This window comes from Oryza glaberrima, chromosome 9 (assembly GCF_000147395.1).
Source record: "Oryza glaberrima chromosome 9, OglaRS2, whole genome shotgun sequence".
Taxonomy (NCBI): Eukaryota; Viridiplantae; Streptophyta; class Magnoliopsida; order Poales; family Poaceae; genus Oryza; species Oryza glaberrima.
This window is the reverse complement of record NC_068334.1, coordinates 7,391,716-7,417,225: the sequence shown is the minus strand read 5'-3', so window position 1 is coordinate 7,417,225 and position 25,510 is coordinate 7,391,716. Positions and strand designations below refer to the sequence as shown.

The following is a 25,510-nucleotide window of genomic DNA, read 5'->3' as shown; positions in this document are numbered from 1 at the left end:
TACTTGTCGCGGATGGTCAGCTTATCCAGCTCGCCGGTGATGTGATCCGTTGCTCCCGAGTCCATATACCAATTGGAGTCGACTCCATAGGCATAGGATGCAGCAGCGGCAATGTGGCGTTCATCTGGAACATAGGAATCGTCATACCTATGCCAGCAGTCTGCCGCTACATGCCCTCGTTTGTAGCACACCTGACACACAGTGCGTGTACCGGTGCGCTGCTGTCCGGGGGGTCATCCTCCTCGCCCAAAGCCGGAGTTGGCGTTGCCACCCCGATTGCCACGGCCGCGGTTCCCACCATTGCCGCCGCGGTTGCTTGGATAGCTTCCACGTCCGCGCCCTGCTGCATTGGCTGTTGCCAGATTGCTTTCACGCCTCATGTTTAACCTGTTCTCAAAGTTCAACAATTGTGCATAGGTTTCTGACAAAGTGAGAGGTTCAGACTTTGCCGCTAGGGTAGATACCACATAATCATAATCATCATCTAATCCATTAAGAATAAATGCAATTAGTTCCTCAGCATCAAGTTGCTTTCCTGACGCTGCAAACTCATCAACCGAGGGCCTTCATCTTGGCGAAGAACTCGGAGATCGTCAAGGTTCCCTTCTTGAGTTGAACATGTCCTGGATCATCGTCCATCCTTCTGCCGCCGTGGTCACCAAGGCCACCTAGGACAGGATATCTCTTGACAGCGATGAGAAAAGGAAACCGAGGACCTGTTGGTCCGCAGCAAACCAACCATTCCTCATGCGCTGGGTTGGCGATCTTGACAGCCGCCTTGCCATCTTCTGTCTTCTGCTCGATCTGAGGAGAGGGAGCGACGGTCTTGCCGTTCAGATGTCCCTCGAGACGTGCCCCGCGAATCGCCGTGAGCACTTGTGCACACCAGATTTGGTGATTCTGCTTGGTAAGCTTTTCAGAAACCTGAAAGCCAAATAGGGGATTTGCTGTGGAGGAGGTGGAGGAAGAGCTCGCCATGGTAGATTGGATCTAGGTTCAAGGCTCTGATACCATGTGGAAGTATGAGATGGAACGCTACCCTTCACGCTAGGGTAGCGGCTGCGTGTTGATTTCTTAGCACTCAAAACGGTGCACATCAATACATATATATGGAATAGATAGGTTCGGCTGATAAGGGCTAACAACCAACTATTATCTTGCTATCTAGATTACCAGCCAATCCTTATCTAAACCAATTTCTGTTACATGAGATAAGGCTAACTCTAACAGTGTAAACAGCTTGTTCTATTCACCTATTTACCATCACCAATAACTGCTACACACTAAGTTTGTTGCCGGCTCCACTACTCTTTGGCGTCTTTATTTCATCATACTAGGTGATATTTGTCCACATAAATGTGTTTAATTTAGCTTATCAGATCATATGGATAAATATGTGGATATTTGTCTCCCCATCCTAAATAATTAACCAAGGTAGGCATCACTTAACTAAACTCTACAGCCCCATTCTATTGGGAAGAATATTACCAAGCAAGAGTCGTGGTGGCAGCATCCTCACTTGTGCATGGAACTTATACCTTCCCTTTTACTGGGCCGACCAATATAATGGAATATCTCTAATAGAACAAAGCAATGAATCATTGGTTACAAGAATCATGTGTAGTTTATGCCTCAGATTATACATTGAGATGGCGCAGTAGATACATATATATACACGGTTTCGTGGTCCGATAAACATTGAATGATTTGGCCAAACCTGCAGGTTAAAGAGTGGGGATGGAGACTGAATCTGATACCTTCATTAAAAGTGACACGGACGACCGACCATCTATATCTTGGCATTAATTTCAGGTCAAGTAGTACGTCAATGTAAGCGAGCTAAGCATAAATTGACTGGTTTGGGTCGTTTTAGTGAGAACCTATCCACACCTGGATTAGGAGTCCTAGTTTTGTTTTTTCTTTCTTGGGGCTTAGGCTGTGTTTAGATCCAAAGTTTAGATCCAAACTTCAGTCCTTTTTCATCACATCAATCTGTCATACACACACAACTTTTCAGTCACATCATCTCCAATTTTAATCAAAATTCAAACTTTGCGCTGAACTAAACACAGCCTTAATCGAACTAAGCTATATGAGATGGTTAGCTCTCTAATTTTTTATTTGATGTGTGCTAGGATGTAACAAACAATGGCATGGGTGCAACTATAATGAGCGGGACACTCCAAGATCCTTTTGCTGTCTCTTGGAAGCTACTCCCTCTGTAAAAAAAATTATCTATTAGACTATTACTACCCTTCAAGAATAAAGCGTAGATACTCTCGTAGGTATGGGAGGTACACAAGGTACCTTCCGAGCGCTGTAAAAAGGACTTAAAACAAATACTTAATTATCACGCTAGTCAGATACTTGAGAAGAATGCTTTGAGTCAAGCAGATCTCTCTCCTTTCCAATACATATAACAACTTTTTAACTAAACTTTAATGATGTTTCCAAAATCTATAGTTTCTATATATAAAGTTACATTTCCATAATATTTTGACAAATCTATCTATTATTTTTATAATATTTAACATATACTTATCAATATTTTCACATTAAAGCACGGGTATCATTTGTTTATTTCATGATAAGTAGTGATGAACTCTAATGTTTCATTTATTTTCTATTTACTCCTAGCTTGATTGTCAAAAAAAAAAGAATACTGAAAATTGCTTAATAATTCATGTAGCGAAGCACGGGAAATCACCTAAATGGAAAAGATGTATGGATAAGTTTAGGACAGTGAGATGCATAAAGCCTTCCCAAATAATTCGCTTAGGAGTCAGTACATAAAGATTTAATTTCATTTGTAGAAAGAAGATACAAAAGAAAGTGAAAATAGAAACTCCACTTTTGGAGGGGAAGTTGGGGGGAGGGCAGAGGTTCATTTCAACAAAGGTGTGGCAAACATTGTTTCAACCCAATCTAGTATCTGAACCAATACCACATCAAAACTTGTTACTAATATACTCCCTCTGTCCCACTAATTAAGACGCAATCAAACACGGCACATTATTTAAAACTAATATTTGACTTTAATTTCTCAAGTACTACGATGTTTGCAGCAACCAAATCACAATATTGTATACTTATATTATGAATTTGTATATACTCGTATTGTGATTTTCCACATCCATCTTCCTACTAGTTACATCAGAATGAAATTAATAGAGGGAAAAGGGGAATAGAGACACCATCGGTGTTCTTTTGGCAAGCGATGACGAGATGTGACCGCTAGTCCCCCACCAAGCTGTCCACTGCCTAGATTTGGTGGTTAGATTTCCGATCTCCATGCATGTTGGGAGCTTTGACCCTCCCCGCCTCTGCCCAACGCAGATCTGAGGAGAAGAGAACATCTCCGCCAAGCGCCTACCTCCAGCTAAAATACCAATGGCAATGGCAGGTGATGAGCATCGCAATGAGCCTGATGCTTATCAATACTAATTTACTTATTTTGAGACGGAGGATCGAAGTATCTAAGTTATAGTAAAGTGCACGGGCGGTCTCTATATAAACTTACGCGTGTGCGTCATCTAGATGCTTGATCTCTAAAATATATTTTTAGACTTCTGAACTTGGCTTTAGTAACACACGAATCCAAACAGGCTCCAACCTGATTCGTGCGTTGACATGGCAATGCCACGCTGGTGCCTTCGTATTAGTGGGACTCACATGTGAGTCACATATATAGAAAAAAATTAAAACGTAAAAAAAATAAACACCATTTTTCAAGTAGTATCATCAAGGAAAATATGTTTTTAATTTATTCTTTTCTATGTGACTGATATGTACATAGGCACCACAGACTAGGTCAGTGCGTGGAGCAGGTTAGGGTCCATTTGAAATTTTATAATACCCAAGATAAGTTTGAGACCTTAAAATATAATTTAAGAGTTTCAAGACCTAGATGACACATCAGCACTAGTTGCCCGCCCGTATACTTCATTTTATAAGTTATAACCCGCTACATGTAATCTGTAACTCAACACGCAAACAGATCACACCATCATCGTTTCTTTATACTAATATCTATCGTACATTCATCCACATATGACATATTTCGTAACAAACCGCAGAGCATCATCTAGTCCCTGTATATAAACCCAACCCAAGTGTCGACCTTAAGCCAGCGGGGGAAGAGACAAGCAAGCAAAGGAAAGCAAAGCATGTCTGGATGCCCATCCCTTAACCTCTCCTGCGACAACACTTCCTGCAACCTCTTCTGCTGCCACCCCAAACAACACGAACCACCACCGGCACCCCACGCCGCCGCCACCAAACCGCCGCCGCCGCCGCCACACGATGACCCACCCCTCAAGCCGCCGCCGCAGCAGCAGTTCATAACCGCACAGCCACCGCCGCCAGATGAACCACCGCTCAAGCCGCCGACGACGACGACGACGACGATGCCGGTCATATTAGTGCACCCGCCGCCCTCGTTCTACCCAGCCGTGCTGCCGCCTGAGCCGCCGCCGCCACGTCGTCCTGCAGCGACGCCGTACAGCAACAGAGAAGGCGTCGACGACGACGACAGCCATCACGTGGCGCCGCCGCCACGCCGGTCGTCCGCAGCTCGTCCTCCTTCTGCGCCGGAGACGCCGCTGCCGTTGCCTTGCTGTGAGAAGCCCCCGCCGCCGCCGGGGCAGCCACCAGCTCATGATCAGTTCGCGGCGGGCGTCCCGAACGGCGGCGGCTACGGGGAGAAGCATCCCGTGGCGGTGGCGGCAAGAGCGGTGCCTGCTCGTCACTACGTGCCACACAAGAACCACGAGGTGGCTGCCCCGCCGTCGCCGTCGCCGTCGCCGTCGCCGCCGCCGGCGGCGGCTCGGTACGACGACAATTGGCAAATCATCGAGAGCAGCCGTTACTGTTAATTACAATTAGTAGGTGGTTTCAGCTGGAAATTAATTAATTAATTAACTAATTATATTTATGCATTTGCTAGTATATGTACTACGCGCATGCAGGTTGTTAAGTTCATCGATCGAGTATGTGTGTGTTTTTTTTTCTTTAATCAGATTGCGATGTTCGGTGTTATAGTGTTGATTGCCTAGCAAATTATTCGGCATACCATGCATGCTAGTTACTTTTTTTTTACTCTCTAATGCTCTTTTACTTGTTATTTTGGATCATAGCAAATACATCCTTTTATGCTGAGAAAATTTCAGAAAACTGCAACTTTAATGACAAAACTATCAGTTCGATGCAACATTAGCGACATGTTTCAGTTTGCTACAACGATAGCGTGAAAAATCTATCTATCTATTATATACTAAAAGTCCATTAATCTCCCTACAAACGCTCCTAGGCCGCCATGTGGCGTTCCTATAAACACTCCTAAATCGCCACCTGGCATTTTTCAATCTAACCGTCGATTTTCACTTAAATTGGTAGGCCCATTATTTTACATCATTAGATTAGATTTATTTGAAAAGTCATTGATACACTCTTAATATAACGTATAAGCTTAATACATGAGAAATTTTTACGAAAAAGAATAACGTATATTCCGATCGGATATAAACCCATACGTACTGCTCGCTTAGAAAAAAAAACAAACATACGAGCAGCTACAAAGCCAAAAAAAAAAGTACTACACTGTACATTGAAACCGTATATACCGGAAAATCATGTGCATACGAGTGAAATCGTTTATACCGGAAAATTTACGTACGTATGCACAATGGAAAAAAACATTTTAGGTACTGTTTATTTAAAAAAACGAACGTACATACGATAAAAAAACTATTTAAAAGGTACGGTTCACTAGAAAAAGATGTAGTATGCGTAGACAAAAAAAAGATGGTTTCTTAAAATACAATTTTCTATAGTAGAAAAACAATATTTATTACTCCACAAATATGGTAAAGAAACATACAATAAAAATATATGTTTTCAGCTACGCGTGCATTCTTCTCATTGGTGAGGCTTTAAAAAGTCGATCTAACAATATATAGTCACTTTCTTTTTATAATTTCTCATATACGTTTGAATGACATGCATAGGATAGTATATAGAACTTGGAAGAATATACATTTTACGAGAGAAGTAGATAACTTGCGTATAAATTCTAATTGTGATTTTTATCATAAATAACACAATGGTCCAAGTAGATAAAAAAATGAACATATGATTTAAAATTTAAAAATTATAACGAGTTAAAATATATTGTTACAAATAAATATATAATTTAGAAGGTTGTGATTATTTAAAAATTATTGTTGCAAATATTTTTATAAAGAGAAAAAGGGAGAAAAAGTAACCAAGAGGATAAACTTCCTGCAAACGCTTTTAATCCATACATAGTACCCTATAAATGCACATAGACCGCCATGTGGCACTCTAATAAATCATAGAAATTGTATATATAAAAGAAGAAAAAAAAATTTCATTTAATCTGGTAGACCCATTATTTTCAACTATTAGATCTATCTTAAATCTACAAATTAAATTTATTTGTAGAAAAGGCCCATGTCGTAATGGCATGACCGGCCAATATACATGCACGTAGGTATGTAGGAATTCCTTCTTAAGAAAAGCATGTACCTACATAGAGTATGTACACAGCTATTTCCTATGTACAGTACGTAAACACGCCCGGTCCCACATCCTTATTTTTTTCATCTCATCATTTGGATTAGATGGAAAACCAAACTAATAATTCAAACTAATATTAACTATGCTTTAAGTTGTAAAAATATATGCTATTTCGAGTTGTATTCACGCATGTCATCGAAACACCTATAAAAATATAAATAAATTAAAAGTATAGATTATGTGATAGTTAGATTAGATTTACATTTTCCAAAATAAAAACAACTTCAAGTGTGTGTAGAATTTCAAAAATTATTCACTCTCTGTTGTAAAAATTACAAAAGGATGTTACTAAATTTATCATAAATATTTTTTATGTATTATGTGTTTACTCTATTCATACATCATTAGAAAATTGAAGATCAAATATATTCATTTGACAACATGTCAATATCCTTTTTCTCCTAATTAGCCTTCGTTTGATCTAGCTCATTGACTTAGCGTATCCAGGGCACACGAAAAGACACAAGTCATTAGCATAAGATTAATTGAGTATTAAATATTAAAAGCTTGAAAATGGATTAATTTGTATATTTAGAAAACTTCTATAATAAAAAATATTTTGTAAAATACGTACCATTTAGCAATTTGGTAAACGTGGTCATGATAAATAATGAAGTAGCCACTCCGATAAGCACTTTAGAACATAACCATAAATTTATTACTTATGCAATAAAACTAAATATGTAGTATATAATATACTTTGTGAATCTAGAATAGTATAATATATCAATCGTATGTCCCCGATAAATTCTATGTAATAAGTTCTATATACAAACCAGTGTCAACAATCGTCAAGTTATATTGTTTATGATACATCCATGCACAATGCACTTAATAATTAGTTGACATCCAGTAAGCACGTGCATCATCAAGCACCTAAGGTATATAATGGTACTTAGTGGGAACCCATTAACAAAAAAAAATGATAGATAAGTAGAGGATGACACAAAATCACAACAAACAATAGTTGACTACAAGTAAACTGTGAGTATGAGCAATAGTGTTCCTCTACTTCTACAAACACTTGTAAGATGTCATGTGATGCTCTAATAAATAGGAGGAAATATAAGGAAAAAACAAAACATCTAGCCATTGATTTGCACTTAAATCAGTGAATCCATTATTTTCAACCATTAAACAAAACATCTAATCCCTCTCTATACACGTACATATACAAGAGATGTCAAAAATAAAAAAGAAGTGTGTGTATATGGTCCACCCCGGCTGGTAGTTTTCTATTTCTTTCTTTGTAGCCATAAGGTTTTTCTCAAATTATGCATATATGTAACAACCACTCTTTGCGAGGTTGTCGAAGAAGCCACGCTGCCATGGCGCCGCTTCATGCTACCCTCGCCAATTTTCTTGAAAGCATTTTTTTGACTAACAATGTAAAACACAATCATAGGCGGTCATTTAAACGTGTGCACACCCACCCTATGAATACACATACGCACACCCTACCTCCTATGAGAGAGAAATATTTGTCAAAAAAAAACATGAAAAAGAATGAACATATGAGAGACTACCATTCGAAAAAAAAACTTACGTACATACGTACAATAAAAAATGTCATATGGAATGATATTTTATCCTTTTTAATTATGTCGTTCTCATATAAATTGTGTTAACAATTAGTACAAATAATTTTGACAATATAGAGTATTTCTTTGTACATTACCCATGAACATGCGTAGGTGAATTAGATGTAAAATAAATGAAAAAAACATCAAAACGCATATTATGTTTGCAAAGGATGATGATAAGTAAGTTTACATATAACCGAAACAAAGTGATTTTTGTTTGAATATGATAGACACTATCATTTACCTTATCAAATTATAGGGTCTATTTCACGGTATAAATATTTCCTTCTTTTATGGTAAGGTTACAAGGTAATCTACTGTTTTTATAGTTAATATGATCATATATGACTTTTTTCAGTATTTTTTATATAAGTATAAAAAAAATTGCCCGCGCATCTACACGGGCTTCCTTCCTAGTTATCATAAAACTGCAATTTTTACGTTATATGCTGCTACAGTTGTCACATGTCGCTAATATTGCAGCAAACTGATAGTTTTGTCATTAAAGTTGCAGTTTTCTGAAACTTACTCTTTTATGTTTTATCATTTAGTTCTATAATTATATATAAGAACAAGCAATTGAAAATTAACTAGCAAATATGTCCGTGCGTAACAACGGGACAAAACAACAAATAAGTTAAGAATATAGAGATCGTTGTAGTTAGGTGTTGGCATGGAAGACCCGATAGTTTGATATGCAAGCGGAGTTTACTCTCGTAATACAAAACAAAGCCTTAACTAAAATTTCAGGCCAATTATGAGTTACGTGCAATATAATATATTTGGAAACACGAAGGATTTGGTGTCTCAAATAAATATGGGAGAAAAAAAAATCGGCACTGATGATCTCATGTCAGTATACATTTGTCCCGGTTTTTTATAGGGTTAATTGAATCCATGCCATTGTAAATATATAGTATTGAAAAAATACTACTACTATTAATGAAATCGGATGGATGCCACTACAATCTTCTAAAATTAGAACTATACCACTCCGTCACATCGTCGTCTTCATCCCCGTCCCTATCCCCTCAATTGTTGCATCCATCATTGTTGGCTACAATCTCTCCTCCCTCGCTGACGGTCAGCTCCTCCTTCCCTGTCCCTCCTGCCTCCCTCCCACTACTCCCCGACTTATGCCGCCACACGACTCCCTCTGTTTCCATCCCTCGTGCATCCCTCTACCCGTTCCCCACCATCTGTTGCCGTTGACTTCAGTGGATCGGGGACCTCGAGGCTAAGGCGGATTCTGCGAGCTCCACACGTCGAGGAACGTCACTGCCTGCGCTGACTTGAGTCCCTATGGTGGAAGCCGGTGAACACGTGCATGCGGGTGCTTGGGACGAGGCACGTTTTCTCACCCTTCCAACATTGGACCAACTGACCAAGTTGCATAAGCTGGACGCATGTGCACAGGTGCTCCACAGGTGCTGCGCGTCGTCGAAACCAACACTCGTATTGCTTGATCCTACCATGAAAGATGTCATTGAAGCTGAAGTGGTTTGTGCCTTTGTGGTGTACCAGCCCTTGTCAGTGTTCGTGTTGTCCACCGACTTGCCGAGGCCACCTTTGCTATGGTACACGCACATGTTGAATCACTAGTACCGGTACCACTCATGGCAGTTACGTAGGATGTCGTCATGAACTGCAGTGGCATGTCGTGGATGTACCCCTTTCAAGCTCCGCATCTCCGACGGCTTGTGCCACGGCCATCATTGTGACATCGCATGCAAATGGATGCCTTCTAAGCTACTAGGAAAAGCTGAGTGTTCTCGTCGTCGGACGAGCGATTAGCATGGCAAGCTGACCGGAGGCACATTGTCAAACTATCATGGAGACATAGACGACGATGTGATGGAGATAACAGAAATCATGACGGAGTGCCATATTATTCTAATTTTAGAAAAACTGTAGTGACATCCATCCAATTTCATGATGTATTTGTAGTGGCATTGATACAATTAATTTTTTCTTAACTATCATTGATTAATTAATTAAGTACCTATCATTGATTAATAAATAAATAAATTATTTTTTAAAAAAACAACGAATTAATTAACTGGAGTCGATCCTATCTAATCCATCTGGTTATTTTTCCTCTGGCTCCAATGTCCAGCGAGGCGAATAAAAAAAACGAATAAAAAAACAGATGCCGGCCGATCCTATCCACCCCTATCCATCCGGGGACTCCTAGCTAGCACGTGCTCGCTGCTAGTGAGCACCCCTCCCCTGTTAACTACCTCTATTAACACTATTAGTTAATATACTGAACTACTTCTATTAGTTAATATACTTAACACTAATGATAGTAATTAATTAGGAAAGATTCTGGATATTTTTTTACTAACAGATTGAAAATTTTTTAAGTTAGATTTGAAAACTTTCGATTTAAATTTTAAATTTTAAAGTCAAATTTTGAAAACTTTCAACTCAGATTTAAAAACTTTCAACTCAAATTCGAAAACTTTCAACTCGAGATTCAAAAACTTTCAAGTCCAGATTTGAAAATTTTGAAAACTTTCAAATCGAGATTTGAAAACTTTCAACTCGAGATTTGAAAACTTTCAAGTCAAGATTTAAAAACTTTCAAGTTCAAATTAGAAAATTTTCAACTCAAAATTTAAAACTTTCAAACTCAAAACATGCTAAAGATTAAAAAAATAATCAGAAAAAAGGAAAAAGCGAAAAAAAATGGGTAAAGGAAAACGAAAAAAAAAGAGTGGGAGGCGCGCGCGCCGGCGTTGGGCCTTATGGGCCAGAAACGCGTGCCACCGGCGCGCACACGCCGATTAGCAATCGCCTATCCATCCTCCTTCTCGCTCTCCGGCCCTCTCACTCTCTGGTCCGCTTCGACCGCGCGCGCGCCTCATTTCTTCCGCCTCATCTTATCTTCTTCTATCTTCCGTTCGCACTTCCGCCCCCCTCACCCTCCTTTCCACACTCGCCAGCATCGCCCTCCATCTCCGCCCCTCCCCTCCTCCACAAAACTCTCGCTCTCCTCTCAGCCTCTCCCCCTCCTTTCCTTCGATCTGCCCCATCTCAACTTCCTCACCAGCGGTGGCTTCCTCCACCCCGTCTCGCCTCCCTTGCCCCCTTCTCCTCTCCCTCGGCGCGGCCGCCGGCGGATCCGGCAGTGGTGGCAGCGGCTCCCTCTACCCTCTCTTGCCTCCCTCCCGTGCCAGATCCGGCGGCAGTGGCGGCGATCGTGGACGGATCCGACGGCAGCGGCTCCCTCCGCCCTTCTTCATGTCCCTCCCATGGCAGATCTGGCGGCGCCGGCCGCAGCCACGAGCGGATCCGGCGGCGGTGGCGTATGCTGAGGGTGGATCCGGCAACGGCGGCTCCATCACCTCGCTTCTCCCTCCGGTGGCAGCGGTGGCCTCGGCGGCGGCCGAGGGCAGATCCAGCGGCAGTCCGTGGTAGGGGCGTGAAAGTTCTGTGATTATGTTGTTGTTCTTGGATGTGAATGTGAATGATGTGATGTTTGTTGTTCTTTGATGTTTATTAGTATGTGATTTTGTGTTGATTGTGGTTGATTTTCAGGGCGAAGAGTGGTTGATTTTTTGGGGGTGAAGTGGGAAAATCGCGCTGATGGACTAAATCGGACTGGAAAAATTGCGCGGACGGATGAAACGAACTATGACGATAGGAAAATTACGAATCTTTTAGTTAGTTAAGATGTAAGTGAAAATTGTTCTCATAACATTTTTAATTACATATCAACTTTTTCATGACAATTTGAATTCTTGTTTTATTCTAGTCCAAAATACTACTACTAGATAATAGAAAAATGCTACTTCTAGATAATAGGACTTCTGAAATACTTGTAAACTTACTTTCTGCAAAATAAACCAAAGCCTATGGCAACAAAAAATACTAGTGCAATAGGCTTAAATTCGTTGCAATATAAATCGAATTCGTTTGCAACCGATGCAATAAAACCCGTGGTAATAGGGCTATTGCAACAAATTTTGACCCCGTCGCATAAAAAGGTGATATTGCAACGATTTCACCATGCTATGAGAACAACTAATAATGTTGCAAAAAACATGTATTGCAATATGGCTTGTGCTGTATGGTGATAAGATTTTGCAATGCACAACTATCCATTGCAATACGTTATTGTCACACGCACATTTTTTGAAGTAATAGTCTATTGTCGCAAGCACTTTATGTACATTGCTATGGTATTGCCACACATACTTTTCATGGCAATAAACTATAGACTAGAGAAGAATTTCCTATCCTATTATAATATACAAATATAAGTCAAAGCGATTGGTAAACATTGGTCAACTAATTATATGTTGATCAATTCATTTATAATCGCACAAAGATACCAGCAATGTTCCCAATTATGTAGAAACACATCTGAATGTCTGAAACAAAAACATATATAGTTTCTGAAACACATGTCCATGTTTGATCAACTAAACATCTAAGTCTAATAGTTGTTTGGAATTATTCATATAGAAAGGGCATGGGCATCATTCAAAGTTGTTTGGAAGCTGCGAACGATTATCCATTTTGATCTGTGCTTCAATCATATAAAGCCCATTCTGAAAAACATAATAGATGAGTCAATATACCTGGTTCTATGGATTAGGAATACAGATGAGTCAATATTCCTTTCTTAAGGAATCGGTGCTTAAGTGGTGATCCCTAGTGGACGATGTAAAGAGCCTGTTTGAGAGAGCTTTTAGCTTCTCTCAAAATCAGAAACTCTCGCCCAAACTGTCTAACTTTTGGTCCAGATTCTGAGAAGATGTATTTGTAAAATCCAAAAACTGAACTAGAAGTCTGAGAAACGGAGCTACCAACCAGTTTGCTTCTTGTAATCTTAGAGCAAGTTTAATAGTATAGCCAACTACTGCTCCAAATCATCCATAGATAATTTAATAGCCAATTCATACAATAGTTACTTACAAAAATATACTACATTATTAATACCTAATCCCACCTGTCATATACACATTGTGTCTTGGAGGCTATGCTAGCTATAAACCTGTAGCCCGCTACTCTTCTCTCTCCTCTTTTATCTCCTTAAAATATGTTTATAGCTCGCTTATAATCTGCTATTGTACCTGCTCTTAAACTCCTCGAACGGGATCACCTATACATTTGTCCACAAATTTTCTTCTAAAAAATTAACAGATGTAATTATAGTATAATCGTGATGTAAGTATAGTACAATCGTAATGTAATTACACTATAACTTACATGTAACTTGTATGTAACTTTCAAAAATCTCTTCATAACATGCTATTTCGGTGAAACGGAGGTCGTGGGAATGAATCCTCTCACATATGTGCGCGCAGTGACTTTTTTTCTTCTTAACTTGCACAAATCTTGAAACAAATCCAATGGTTCAAAATTATGTGAAAGTTACATGCAAGTTACATTGTAATTACACTAGGATTGTAGTGCAGTTACATCTGTCAAATTTTTAGAAGAAAATTTGTCGACAATGAATCAAATAATAGGAAAAGAATTAATAATTACTCCCAAATGTTTGTCGATAAATTTTCTTCTAAAAATTGCCCCGAACAGGAAAAAAAACGCTAAAGTAGGGGTGGCAATTTCCCCGGTGGGGCCGGGTGAAGTTTATGCCCCGTGGGGAGTCAGGGACGGGGCCCCGCAATTGGGTGGGTGAGGGGACGGGGGAGGTATTTCACCCGCGGAGCTCCGACTAGACTTCTAATTATTGTGCCAACCATCACAAAACATCACATGGCCCATTAAGCCCATGAAAACCCTAACCTAATACCCACCGCACCGATTCTCGGTCTCTCCCAACGCCAATGCTCCTAGCGCCACAGCGTTGTACGCCCTCCCCCGATGGCGCGCGGTCTCCATCTCAGGGTGGATAGCTCGCGCGCACGCGCGAGGATGTTAAGTCAACGAGCACGTGGGCCTCCGCCTCAGTAGTAGCGCTTAGCGCTTTTCTTGAAACAAAACAGCACGTGTGGTGCTACAGCAATGGTGATTAGCGAAAATGCTACAGTAATTTCTCAATAAAAATAAAAACAATTGATTTTGAAATTTTAAGTTAAAAGTTTTCAAATATTGACTTAAAAATGTTGAAAATACGATTTGAAAGTTTCCAAAATATAGACTTGAAAGTTTTCAAATATGAGTTGAAAAGTTTTCGATTTTAATATGAAAAGTTTTCAATTTTGAGTTGAAAATTTTTAAAATTTGAGTTAAAAGTTTTCAAATGTCGAGTTGAAAGTTTCAAATCTGAGTTGAAAGTTTTCAAATATGAGTAAAAAAATTTTAAATCTCAAGTTGAAAGTTTTCAAATCTTGAGTCAAAAGTTTCAAATTTGAGTTGAAAGTTTTCAAATCTTGAGTTGAAAGTTTTCAAAATTTAACTTCAAAGTTTAAATCTTAACTCCAAAGTTTTCAAATGTAACTTAAAAATTTTCAATCTATTAGTAAAAATATCTCAAAAAAAAGAAAAATATTTCCTTAATTACTGTCATTATTCTTAACTAACAATCGTTAAACACGTTATAAAAAAAATTCTCGATCTAACAGCGCGGCGGCACCACGCGTACGTCGTGGGCCGTGTGGGCCGAAGTGCGCGCCCGAGGCGCGTACGCGTGAAGCAATAAGTCCATTTTGCCTCCCTCATCCCTTGCGCTTGTGTGAATAACATCCCTCAACCAGAAAACCGGGTATAACGCCTCCTTCTTCTCTAAAAACCAGAGCAAATCACCTCCCTCAGCGGTTTCGAAGGCGGTTTTGTCCTACGTGGCACTTACGTGGCGGGTTGACTTCCACGTAGCGCTTACGTGGCACTAAAATAAAAACAAATGTAAATGGGCCCCACATGTCAGTGAGTTAAACAATAAAATAAATTATTGGGCCCACATGCCAGTCACCTTTCTCCTTCCTCTTTATCCTCACGGCGAGCGAGATGGAGAGAGCTCCGTGAGCCCAGCGGCGACAGGACGGCGGGAGCGGTGGGACAGTGGGAGCTCGGCGGGACCGCGGAAGCGGCGGGAGCCCGGCGGACCGGCGGGATGCCAGGGACACCGGGGACATGTGCCGCCGACCAACGCCCCACCCGCCGGGATCGTCCACCAGTGGGGAGGGAGAAGAAGAGGCGGCGGCGAGGTCGAGGAGGCAAGGATAGGGATGAAGCAGCGGAGGAGGAGCGTGGGAGGGGAGGCAGCGACGGGGAGGGAGGAGAGGAGGAGGCTTCCTCACCTCTGCTCTCTCTGCTCCCGCCGTTCCGCCACTCCGCTGAGCTCCCGTCGCTTTGCCGCCCCTGCCGCCCCGCCATCCCGCGGTCCCGCCGTTGACGAAGCAGTCGTGGAAGAAGTGGAGGCGGAGGAGGCTGGCCGGCATGCTCCGGTGGGCGTTCCACGCCTTCTGGACCTCGTCGAACACGATGGACTCGGCGGCGGGGCACTTCTGGGCGTAGTACTTGTACACCAGCGCCTGCGCGTCGGCGACCAACGCGGCGTGCAGCAGTACGCCGTTGACCAGCCACACAGCGCCACGCTCGGCTAGCTTGTGATTGATTGATGCAAATGCAACTGTGATTTCTCGCCACTGGCTGGTACAACGACGAACAGCTCGAGAGGAAATGGTGCCAACTTGTCCTTCAATCGGACATGAGATTGAACTGGCCGCGAATGATAATAATTGATTAGGGATGAGGCGGCGGAGGAGGGGCATGGGAGGGGAGGCAGCGACAGAGAGGGAGGAGAGGAGGCGGCGAGGCTTCCTCACCTCTGCTCTCTCTCTCTCTCTCTGCTCCCGCCGTCCCGCCACTCTACCGAGCTCCCGTCGCTTCGCCGTTCCTCCCGTCGCTTCGCCGCTCCCGCCGGGCTCCCGCCGCTCCCACGGTCTCGCCGCCCCGCCGCTCCCGCCGCTCCCACGGTCTCGCCGCCCCGCTGCTCCCGCAGTCCCACCGCCCCGCCGTCTCACCGCCGCTGGGCTCACGGAGCTCTCTCCATCTCGCTCGCCGTGCCTCGTGAGGATAAAGAGGAAGGAGAAAGGTAACTGACCTATGGGCTCAATTATTTATTTTATTGTTTTACTCACTGACATGTGGGTCCCATTTACATTTGTTTTTAATTTAGTGCCACATAAGCGCCACATCGATGCCATATAGGAAGTCAACCCGCCACGTAAGTGCCACGTAGGATAAAACCGTCTCCGAAACCGCCGAGGGAGGTGATTTGCTCTGGTTTTCAGAGAAGAAGGAGGCGTTATACCTGGTTTTCCGATTGAGGGATGTTATTCACACAAGCACAAGAGATGAGGGAGGTAAAATGGACTTATTCCTACGCGCGAATTAGGAGTCCAACTCCATCTCTCCTGTCCTAATATTTGGGATTCGTCTGGGCCGGGGCGGACTGGGCCTTGTTCTCCTCCTTCCCATGATAGGTAGGTACGGACATCCCCCAAATCCTCTTCTTCTGCTCCGACCTCACCTCGCCTCCTTCCTCCGCCGACTCCCTCCCCTCCGCCATTGCAGCCTCGCCTACGGCCTTGAGCTCGTCGCCGATCCCCGCCACCGCCGCGACCTCTGCCTGCCCCCCATGCCTCGGCCGGCGAAAATCAGGGTACACTTCCTCCCACGCTTGCACCTCTTCCCCTTTCCGCGTAAACCCTAAACCCGAAATTTCCTGCAATTTTTTTTTTAAAATTTTTTGGTCGAATCTTCGCTAGGGAACCGCATCTCTACCGTTTTTGTTGTGCCTTGCAGAGGTTTGTCTCCCCTTCGAGAGAAGCAGCAAGGGGAGTTATGGAGTATATGGATTAGGGGTTCAGGGTCTCAGATGCGTTCTTGTGCTACCTTGGAAGGAGTATTTTGTTCATTAGATTTTTTTTCTTTTTTTTTTTTGCGGGGAAAAGTTGTTGATCAGACTTGGGATGCTACAGTGGAAATTACAGGAGCGATGTGGTGTTAGGTCTCTAACCTGCAGGAAACGGGGCGAGTATTTTGAATTGGAATACGATGGCCTAAGTGAGTGAAGCTTTGTTGGGACTGCTAGTGTTGACCAGGACTGTTGGATTAATCCGTTGAGATGAGTGAACACATGACTGGACTCTTATTGACCAAACATATCTTATATTCGATGGGATTATAACATGGCACGGCCAATACTCTACACCCATTACTTCGTTGCTTTTATTTCTCCGTTGTTGCATACGCGTGCATGACAGAAAAGAGGCTACACCATATCTGAGTAGACTGATTCTGTTACTATCTCGATCTTTGTTTTATATGTTTGTTACCTCATTTTTTGTTGGTTAACTCATAATTCTATATGCTTATTTATCTTCATGTCTCTATGCTGCAGAAAAAACATGAAAATGTGTTTGATCAATTGATCAAGGCGATAAAAGCTCCTGTGGACTTTGATCTGCCGCCTGTATTGAAAGAATGGAAATCAAATTACTATGTGCCAATTAAGCGGAGTATCCTTACCCACCATTGCATTTAATCTGTTTCCTTTCTCGGAGCAGCAATGATTTGCGTCCTCCTCATTTATACTTGCAATGTCTCTGGTTAAAATTTCATTCCTTGGAGCAATCGTTCTACAAACTTGAGTGTATATTTATCAGTCTCTGCTGTAGCATTCTAGATTGGTTGTATATCCGAAAATTTACTAAATCCTAATGTACTACAAAGTATAATATAGCATAGGAAAGTCAGTGGTTTGTTTTTTCAATAATGTGTCTTGTCACGGGGATGCATTTAACAACGGCTTCAACAACGTGTTTTCACATGGGGTTGTATTTCAAAATTGCTTAAGATGGTATCTTCAATATTCCAATCTGTTGAATCTCATTTTTTATAACATAGCCATCCAATTACTCGTTTACAATTGCATGGCTGGAACATCTTAACTTCACAATGTAAACAGAGGACTTGCCTTTTACTGCTGTAAAATTTTCTGTTTGTCTAAAATTTTATTTAGCATTACGGTTGTCCTTAATTCTACGTAAGATGCTTATATGACTCGGAAACGCGTTGAGGATGATGGCATTTTTTGTTCCTGTACCCCTTCTGGATCATCCGCAACTTGTGACAAAGATTGCCAATGCGGGTAATCTCTCTCTCCCCCCTCTCTGCTCCAACTTGCATCCATCATATAGCCATGATACTATTATGAATATAGCTCGTATTGAATAATAGCCTCAAGGAGGCAATATATAGAGTGCATATAGCGTTAGGACTCTAACCTATAGCATGTAAAGGGATAACCCATATATGCAAAAGACTTTATATTCCTAACTGATACAACCTAGAGTGTTTGAGTCTGCTCTTTTTTTTTTTTTTGTCTTGAACCTAACCTCATTAATAAAATGGTAAATTTCTTATTAGAATAACCTGTAAACTTTATTGGTATTGAGTGTTGAGGCATTCTAAAATACTGTATTTTTGTGATGCAGGATGTTGTTCTCTTGTTGTTCGTCGACCTGTAAATGTGAGAATAAATGTGCTAACAAACCGTTCCAGCATAGGACTTTGAGGAAAACCAAATTAATTAAGGTATGATTGAATCAATTTTCTACCATTGTTGAGTTGGCAGATTACCATTTAAGCCGACTGTGGATAAATATGCCATTGCTGTAGCTGATGCTAATAAAGTTGATGCAATAAATGTTATAGAAATATAGTCTTTCAACTATGTGTTCCTTGTTAAAAATGTCAGCTTTTCTTGTGTAAAGTGTAAACTGTAAAGTAATATAGGAGTATAGGACACTTGTTAAAAATGTCAGCTTTTCTCGTGGAAACTATAAAGTAGTATACGAGTATAGGACGCTGTGAATGATAAAGGAAATGTTAGCCATATGAAATAAATGAGAAGAAAAACTTAAACTATGAATCCAGTTATGGTAGGATAGATCTCAATCAGATTATGGTATTCTGACAAATCTTTCCTGCAAAGTTAAGGTACATTTCTCTGTAGCTTGAAGAAAAAATAGATTATTAATTTCTTTCAGAACTTTCGGTATAATATCGATACGATTGGGAATAAACCTCCTTGTTTGGGCATTCCTTCTTAAGTAATGTCTATTATATACCCCTCAAGTACGGTAACCAGGTAAAACGCCCCCCCCCCCCCCCTAGGCAGAATCCAACCTGATTTTAATGGTGATTTTCATGATTTTAACATCCATGTAATCTGGTTGTCTGCTCTCCTAGTTTCATAATACATTCCTACTTCCTAGTATAGCATGATTCCTTGGTGTCCTGTGAATATCCACTGTTATGCTTCTTTGGATTTGACCAGGACAGGGATGGGTTATTTCTTACCCAATAGTGCTAGGTCAGTGTGGTCAGGAATTCTCTTCATTCTGCTGCCCATGCTCCTTATTTGTCTGGCCTGTTTGTTTCACAATTTTCAAATCCTCGTTCTATCATTTACAACTCATAATACAGTGCCTTTTTACTTGCTTAATAATCAGACATTTTAGAAACATTATATCCATATCCCTTTATATTTTCTGTATGTTTGGCCTTATGTCTATGTACAATACGCGATTAACTAATTTGTAGTATACCTTCCAACATCGCCTTCATATAGAGGCATATTCTATCGTCAGCATATCCTGTACCATAGCCATCCAAATTCCTTTATATCTTTGTGATCTCATGATTGACATTCCAAATCTACTTTCCCATGTTTCTATACTGTATTTAGTATTTAGTGCAGATTTATCCTTTTTTATCTATACCCTAAATGACTAACAGTTTCTTCTAGACAGAGAAATGTGGCAATGGGGTGGTAGCTGAGGAAGATATTAAAAAAGGAGAATTTGTAATCGAATATGTTGGAGAAGGTATGGTTTTCTACATCCTGTGCACATACGTAAACTTTATTTGTAAGTACGTAAGGATCAAAACAATTCAACTTTATTATTACTTCTATACAAAAGTATACTCCCTCCTTACCATAATATAAGGGATATTGGGTGGATGTGACACATCATAGTACAATGAATCTGGACAGACGGTCTGTCCAGATTCATTGTACTAGGATGTGTTACAGCCATCCAAAATCCCTTATATTATGGGATGGAGGGAGTATACAGAATCCACAGTAATACTTATTTTTTTACTTTCTATTTTTTTTCATTTTTAATAATTAAACAATTAGAATTAATATATACAATGGTTTACTTGTCACGGAGTCTTAATTTTTGTTTGTCCTTGATTTTTTGTTTTGCAAGATATGAATTGTAGTACTGAGATTCGAAAGTAATGAATAAAAGCTTTACATACAAAGCTGTAACTGGTTTAAGTCTCAAAATTCAATTTTGGTAAGTCGTATTCTGTCCCAAAATATAGCTACCTTTGTAGTTCAAGGCTATGTTTTGGGACAGGGAGTATAAATTTGTTGTTTGTACGTAGTTCTAATCTTATTTGTTCTTGATGAAACAAATTCTAAGTTTGGAATTAATATAGAAGTTGTACTTGTCTTGGAGTTGCAATTTGAGTTTTTTTATATTTAGTAATTCCAAAACTCAGAATTCATAAATATTGTATCTGTCTTGGAATCTCAACCTTGTATCCTGTTAATTTAGTTATGGATTTAGAAATTACTAAAAAGCAAGTTGTAACTTACTTCACTTGGACTCTTCTTTTAATTCAAGTCGTCATGGTTTAGTCCCACCTAGATTAATGACCAGATTTTTATCCACTACTGTGCTTAAACGTGAGATTTTCCTCAGAGTGTCCGATTAGTATAGGTATAGATAGATCGATAATTCGATCTATTGATATGAGTTCTCACATTGAACATATTGGTAATCAAACTAAAGTCCAGAATCCAGATTGTGGGTTGGAGGACTATCATATCCTCCAGTAAATCTTTTTCAAACTGTTACAATATACAATAACTTGGAGCTAAAAACTAATATCCACATATCTTGCAAACATATTGTAGTTATTGATGACAGAACATGTGAGCAGAGACTATGGAAAATGAAGAGGCAGGGTGACACTAATTTCTATCTTTGTGAGGTCAGTAGTAATATGGTGATCGACGCGACCAACAAAGGAAACATGTCGCGCTTCATAAATCATAGCTGTGAGCCAAACACAGAGATGCAGAAATGGTAAGTTATACTCTTGTCAGCTCATTCATATATGCCGTTCTTCTAACATTACCCTGATATACGACTAGTATTTATATTGTTTCAGGACTGTTGAGGGAGAGACAAGAGTTGGAATTTTTGCTCTTCGTGACATAAAAACGGGGGAGGAGCTGACCTATGATTACAAGTATTTTTGTTCTAGTTCTATCCTTGACTTCTTTTCATTTCACTCGGGCATAATGATTCATCATTTTCTGTATATGGAACTACTCCTGGTATTTAATTTTCGGCTTTACCTACAGGTTTGTCCAATTTGGAGCTGATCAAGATTGTCACTGTGGATCTTCAAACTGTCGAAAAATGCTTGGCATCACAAAGCCTGTTAACTCAATTGTACTTCATAATGGAAATCTGTCACAAGATCAGCATGTCCGGAAGAAAAGAAAGACATATTTGGAGAATTGTATTGGGGAGATTGTCCGTTTGTGGCATCGACGTCACAGCATGTAAGCTTTGGTAACTGTAGATTCTTCTAACCATCGGATGATGTATTTTTCCTATAATCTGAGAATCTACCTATCTAGTTATCATATACTATTTGGGAAAATGTGATAAGTTGTCCAATTCAACACCTGCTCTCTACTGGATTGATAAACTCGGTGTTAAGGTTGGAAATGGGGTTAGTTTTTCATGGCTGCCTATGAGTAACATTTTGGCTCCAAGTGGTTATGTATATCACTAGTTTTGACTTCATCTAACAAAACCATTGAGAGTAGATGCACAGTTTATTTTAACTTCCAAGATGTTTTAGTACATCTGATTGAGGAAGTTGATTTCCCTTTCTTTCTTTCTTTCTTTTTTAACTTTTTGAGATTAGATCCATTATAACCACTTGATTATTTATCTCATTGTTCAGGTATCTCGCAGCAAGTATATATGACTTCAATGAGCGCAATGGAATACATACAGTGAGTTTGTCAACATATGGCTTGCATAGTGTAGGGTGTGTAATTTCGGGAAAAACAATTTTATATGTTTTGTATTGTTGTAGTTGTTGTTTACCGATGCAACTATTGAAGAATTTGATTTGACAGAGGAAGATTGGGACTTCTTACCGGTATGATGTTCTTAGCATTAACCAAGTTATAAATATGTCCTATTTTTCTTATTTAACATTTGGATCTACCGTGGCAACATGCGGGGTATCATCTAGTTCTCTATATTTCTAGCAACCATAGCCTGAAGTTTCCATGATGTTGTCCACTTTATCCTCTACGTCATGCAGACCTTTTGTATAATCCAATTTTATCATAAATATATTTATTATTTCAGTAGGTCTTTCCTCTACTTTATATAAAAAATAGTGTTTAGCATTGCCGTCTTTGATTTTTTTTATGTAAAAAAAGGATAATAGTACTTCTGTATCCTGGTGGTAGCATTAAGTGTAATGGAGAACAACATTCTATACAAACTTTTGGCCGAATGTAGCTTTCCACATCATTATAGCACATGTTCGGATGGACCTGTCTTTTCTTCTTGTCAGCAACATCGCTTGTGCTCCCCATTGAGTGTGTCAACCGCAAACTTTTTTGTTTTTACTGATTGGGCTGCGTATAACCTCCTGATCTGGGCTCTTAGCAGGATTATGTCTAAGATGTTCTTTTATTGAAGGTTTAACTTGCATAATATTTAGGATTTAATGTGCTTGTTTACGATTCTAGTTGAGGACCAAGAGCTTAGGAAATGTTTTTGTGAACCTATGAGCACCTGCACTCATTCTCACTGTAAAAGGAGTTGTAACTGAACTAGTATATACCTCTGTTAGCAGCAATATGTTATGCAGGAATCCTTAGCAATTAGACAATTTACCCTCCTCTAAAATTCACTGGAATCTTGAAATATGATAACAATTGATTGAACCTCATCCTCCATTGCTCTTGGAATAACTTTGATGCATCTATCGCACCATCATTCCTTGGTTTGTAGCTTACAGTGTAGAAGTAAATAATGCTCACTATCTGAGCTTGGGCCTAGTTTACTTGATGTTTCCTGACTGTTTACCTGAACTTGCTGTTTATGAAGCCTGACTTAAATAACCGAACCTTATCATTTGCTTCTGGCAAAGTAACTTAACCTTATATGTTATTTTCAGGATCCAGATGGTCCTGAGGAAGTGTGAGCGATCTGAAGGTATTGGCAAAAATAGTGTGCATACCCAGGCATTTTATTTTTCTGTTTATATTATTTGTTGAGGTTGGTTATGCTAGGAGTAGGAACATATTACTGTACTACTTAAGCAGAACATTGGCCTTTACCATCATCAGATAGAGCATCCGGTAGGGGTTTATTTTCTGCATCAGTGGTTCGTGTACCCCTTTTCCATTTTCTAAAGGTTAATTTGAAATTTCCTTTTCCATTTCCTAAAGGAGTTATTTGAAATTTCCTTTCTGTTTTTTCTTTAGTATTCATGGCAGTTGCATATTATTTACATTCATGTAGATTGTCTCCTGTATCATTTGCGTGCCTAGACAAACAATATAACTTAATTCTGCAATAGCATGTGAATTGACACTCCTAAATATTTCAAGCTAATCATTCCCATGTCCTTGTGGTTCTCTGTATGAACAGCTTCATATGAGGATGTCATCGCAACTGTGTCAATCGGATGATTCTACTGTTGGGATTTAACATGTGGAAGTGTTTAGCTGCAATCATCCACCCACAAATCAATTCTTCAGAGCGTGTACCCAACATGATACTGTCCTCCTAAACTGTAAAAAGCTTTTTTCAATTGTTGAATGTTCATTAATTTTTTTCAGGTTTGTATCCATCGAAGTGCATCTTGTGATGCTTGTAAAAATTGTTGGCTGGGTGAGTTTACAATCGTTGTTGTAACGTGCGATGGTGATAGTTTATTAGTTTAGTTTATGCTGTTATACCATGTAGTTATGCTTGTACTGAGAGCTACTTGAAACATAAGATATTTCGTATGTCTGCTCTTAGATTTGTAACGAGGACTTGGAACTCTATTCGTGCTAAACCTGGGACTTGACTTGGAACATGTAAGATGCTGCTAATTGTCGAAGCAAGTGGCATGTACTCTTAAGCAAGCAATGCAAATTTCAGTGTACTACTGGCTTGTCTCTGTCTGCCGTTGGCACCTGGCCTTTTGGGTTACTACTGGTTAATTTTGCTGATTAATTTTGCCATTTAGGTTATCAATTAAGCTTGCCGATCTCTTATCTGCTGCAACCCTCCATGCACGTGTGAAATACAACTAATCTCGTATGCAGCAATCAGTCAGTAATTCTAGCAACATTAGCATTTCTGGCTAAATTGTGTGGTTTGATAAGAATTTTGGATAATTTTACTAATTGTTTCTGTTTCAAATCAGCCATCTTCTGTACCATCAGTTGCACGGCAGTCCTGTCTCCCCTGCATCGACATTCTAAACGTGGAACAAGATAAGTTTGCTACGGAAAAAAAAAACGATATGAAATTTTCCCTTTGACAGTGCCTGCAGATTTCAGTGGGACAAAACTGATGATATGTTTACAGGAACGGTCGCTGAGTCGATTCACGCGCTCTCTTCTGTCTCCCTGTCCATTTAAGGCCCTTTGATTCAAAAGAAATTCATATGAATTTTAGAGGATTTTATTTCTATAGAAATTTTTCCTACAAAGTCCTTTGAATCAAAGGAATGTACCCTAAATCCTTTGAGTCCTTATCTCTCCTCAAATTCCTGTGTTTTTCCTGTGGTCCAATCAAACGATCATTCCTACGTTTTTCCTGTGTTTTGCAATCCTCTGTTTTACACTTATATTCCTATCAGAATTCTATGTTTTTCCTATTCCTCCATTTTTCCATTCCTGTGATTTAAAGGGGCCCTAATTATCTGGCTTTTTTGTATCTTCCTTTTTCCTGGGTTTTAGTTTTTTTTTCTCCATTATAAAGAAGACGCGCACATGACACTAAGAACGAAGATTTTTTTTCTTTAGGAGAGGATATTGTACTCTCTCCGTCAACAAATATAAGAGCGAATTTACTAAGAGGACTAGTTGTTACCTCCAATTTAATCGGTGGCTCCTTTTAACCAGGCTAAAAGAAAATGCCGATCTCGCTCTCCATCATTAATTACCATGTTAGTATCTACATTATCCATTGTGGTGGAGCCATATTATGATAGGCTACAAATTAATGCATATGAAATGCAATACTATATTTTAGAAATAAATAATAGTTATAGAGAAAGTATAATAT

At 40.0% G+C, this 25,510-nt stretch overlaps 2 protein-coding genes and 1 non-coding gene across 3 annotated transcripts; 2 read left to right on the top strand and 1 right to left on the bottom strand.

Moving 5' to 3' along the window:
- Nucleotides 1–391: 391 nt before the first annotated feature.
- Nucleotides 392–530, bottom strand: LOC127785518 (small nucleolar RNA Z247). The gene has a single exon (XR_008019769.1). It is a non-coding gene; the product is annotated as a small nucleolar RNA Z247 (small nucleolar RNA).
- A 3,607-nt stretch (nucleotides 531–4,137) lies between these two features.
- Nucleotides 4,138–5,059, top strand: LOC127785390 (uncharacterized). Its single transcript, XM_052312824.1, has one exon. The coding sequence runs from the start codon at nucleotides 4,167–4,169 to the stop codon at nucleotides 4,872–4,874; it is 708 nt and encodes a 235-aa protein (XP_052168784.1). The 5' UTR covers nucleotides 4,138–4,166; the 3' UTR covers nucleotides 4,875–5,059.
- An 11,516-nt stretch (nucleotides 5,060–16,575) lies between these two features.
- Nucleotides 16,576–24,395, top strand: LOC127785249 (histone-lysine N-methyltransferase ASHH3-like). The gene is made up of 12 exons (XM_052312683.1): nucleotides 16,576–16,761; nucleotides 17,503–17,620; nucleotides 18,153–18,252; nucleotides 18,599–18,698; nucleotides 19,915–19,993; nucleotides 21,100–21,271; nucleotides 21,357–21,437; nucleotides 21,553–21,756; nucleotides 22,167–22,218; nucleotides 22,302–22,367; nucleotides 23,403–23,440; nucleotides 23,879–24,395. Exons 1-11 carry the CDS (start codon nucleotides 16,576–16,578, stop codon nucleotides 23,427–23,429), a joined length of 1,185 nt encoding a protein of 394 aa, XP_052168643.1. The 3' UTR covers nucleotides 23,430–23,440; nucleotides 23,879–24,395.
- Nucleotides 24,396–25,510: the final 1,115 nt, after the last annotated feature.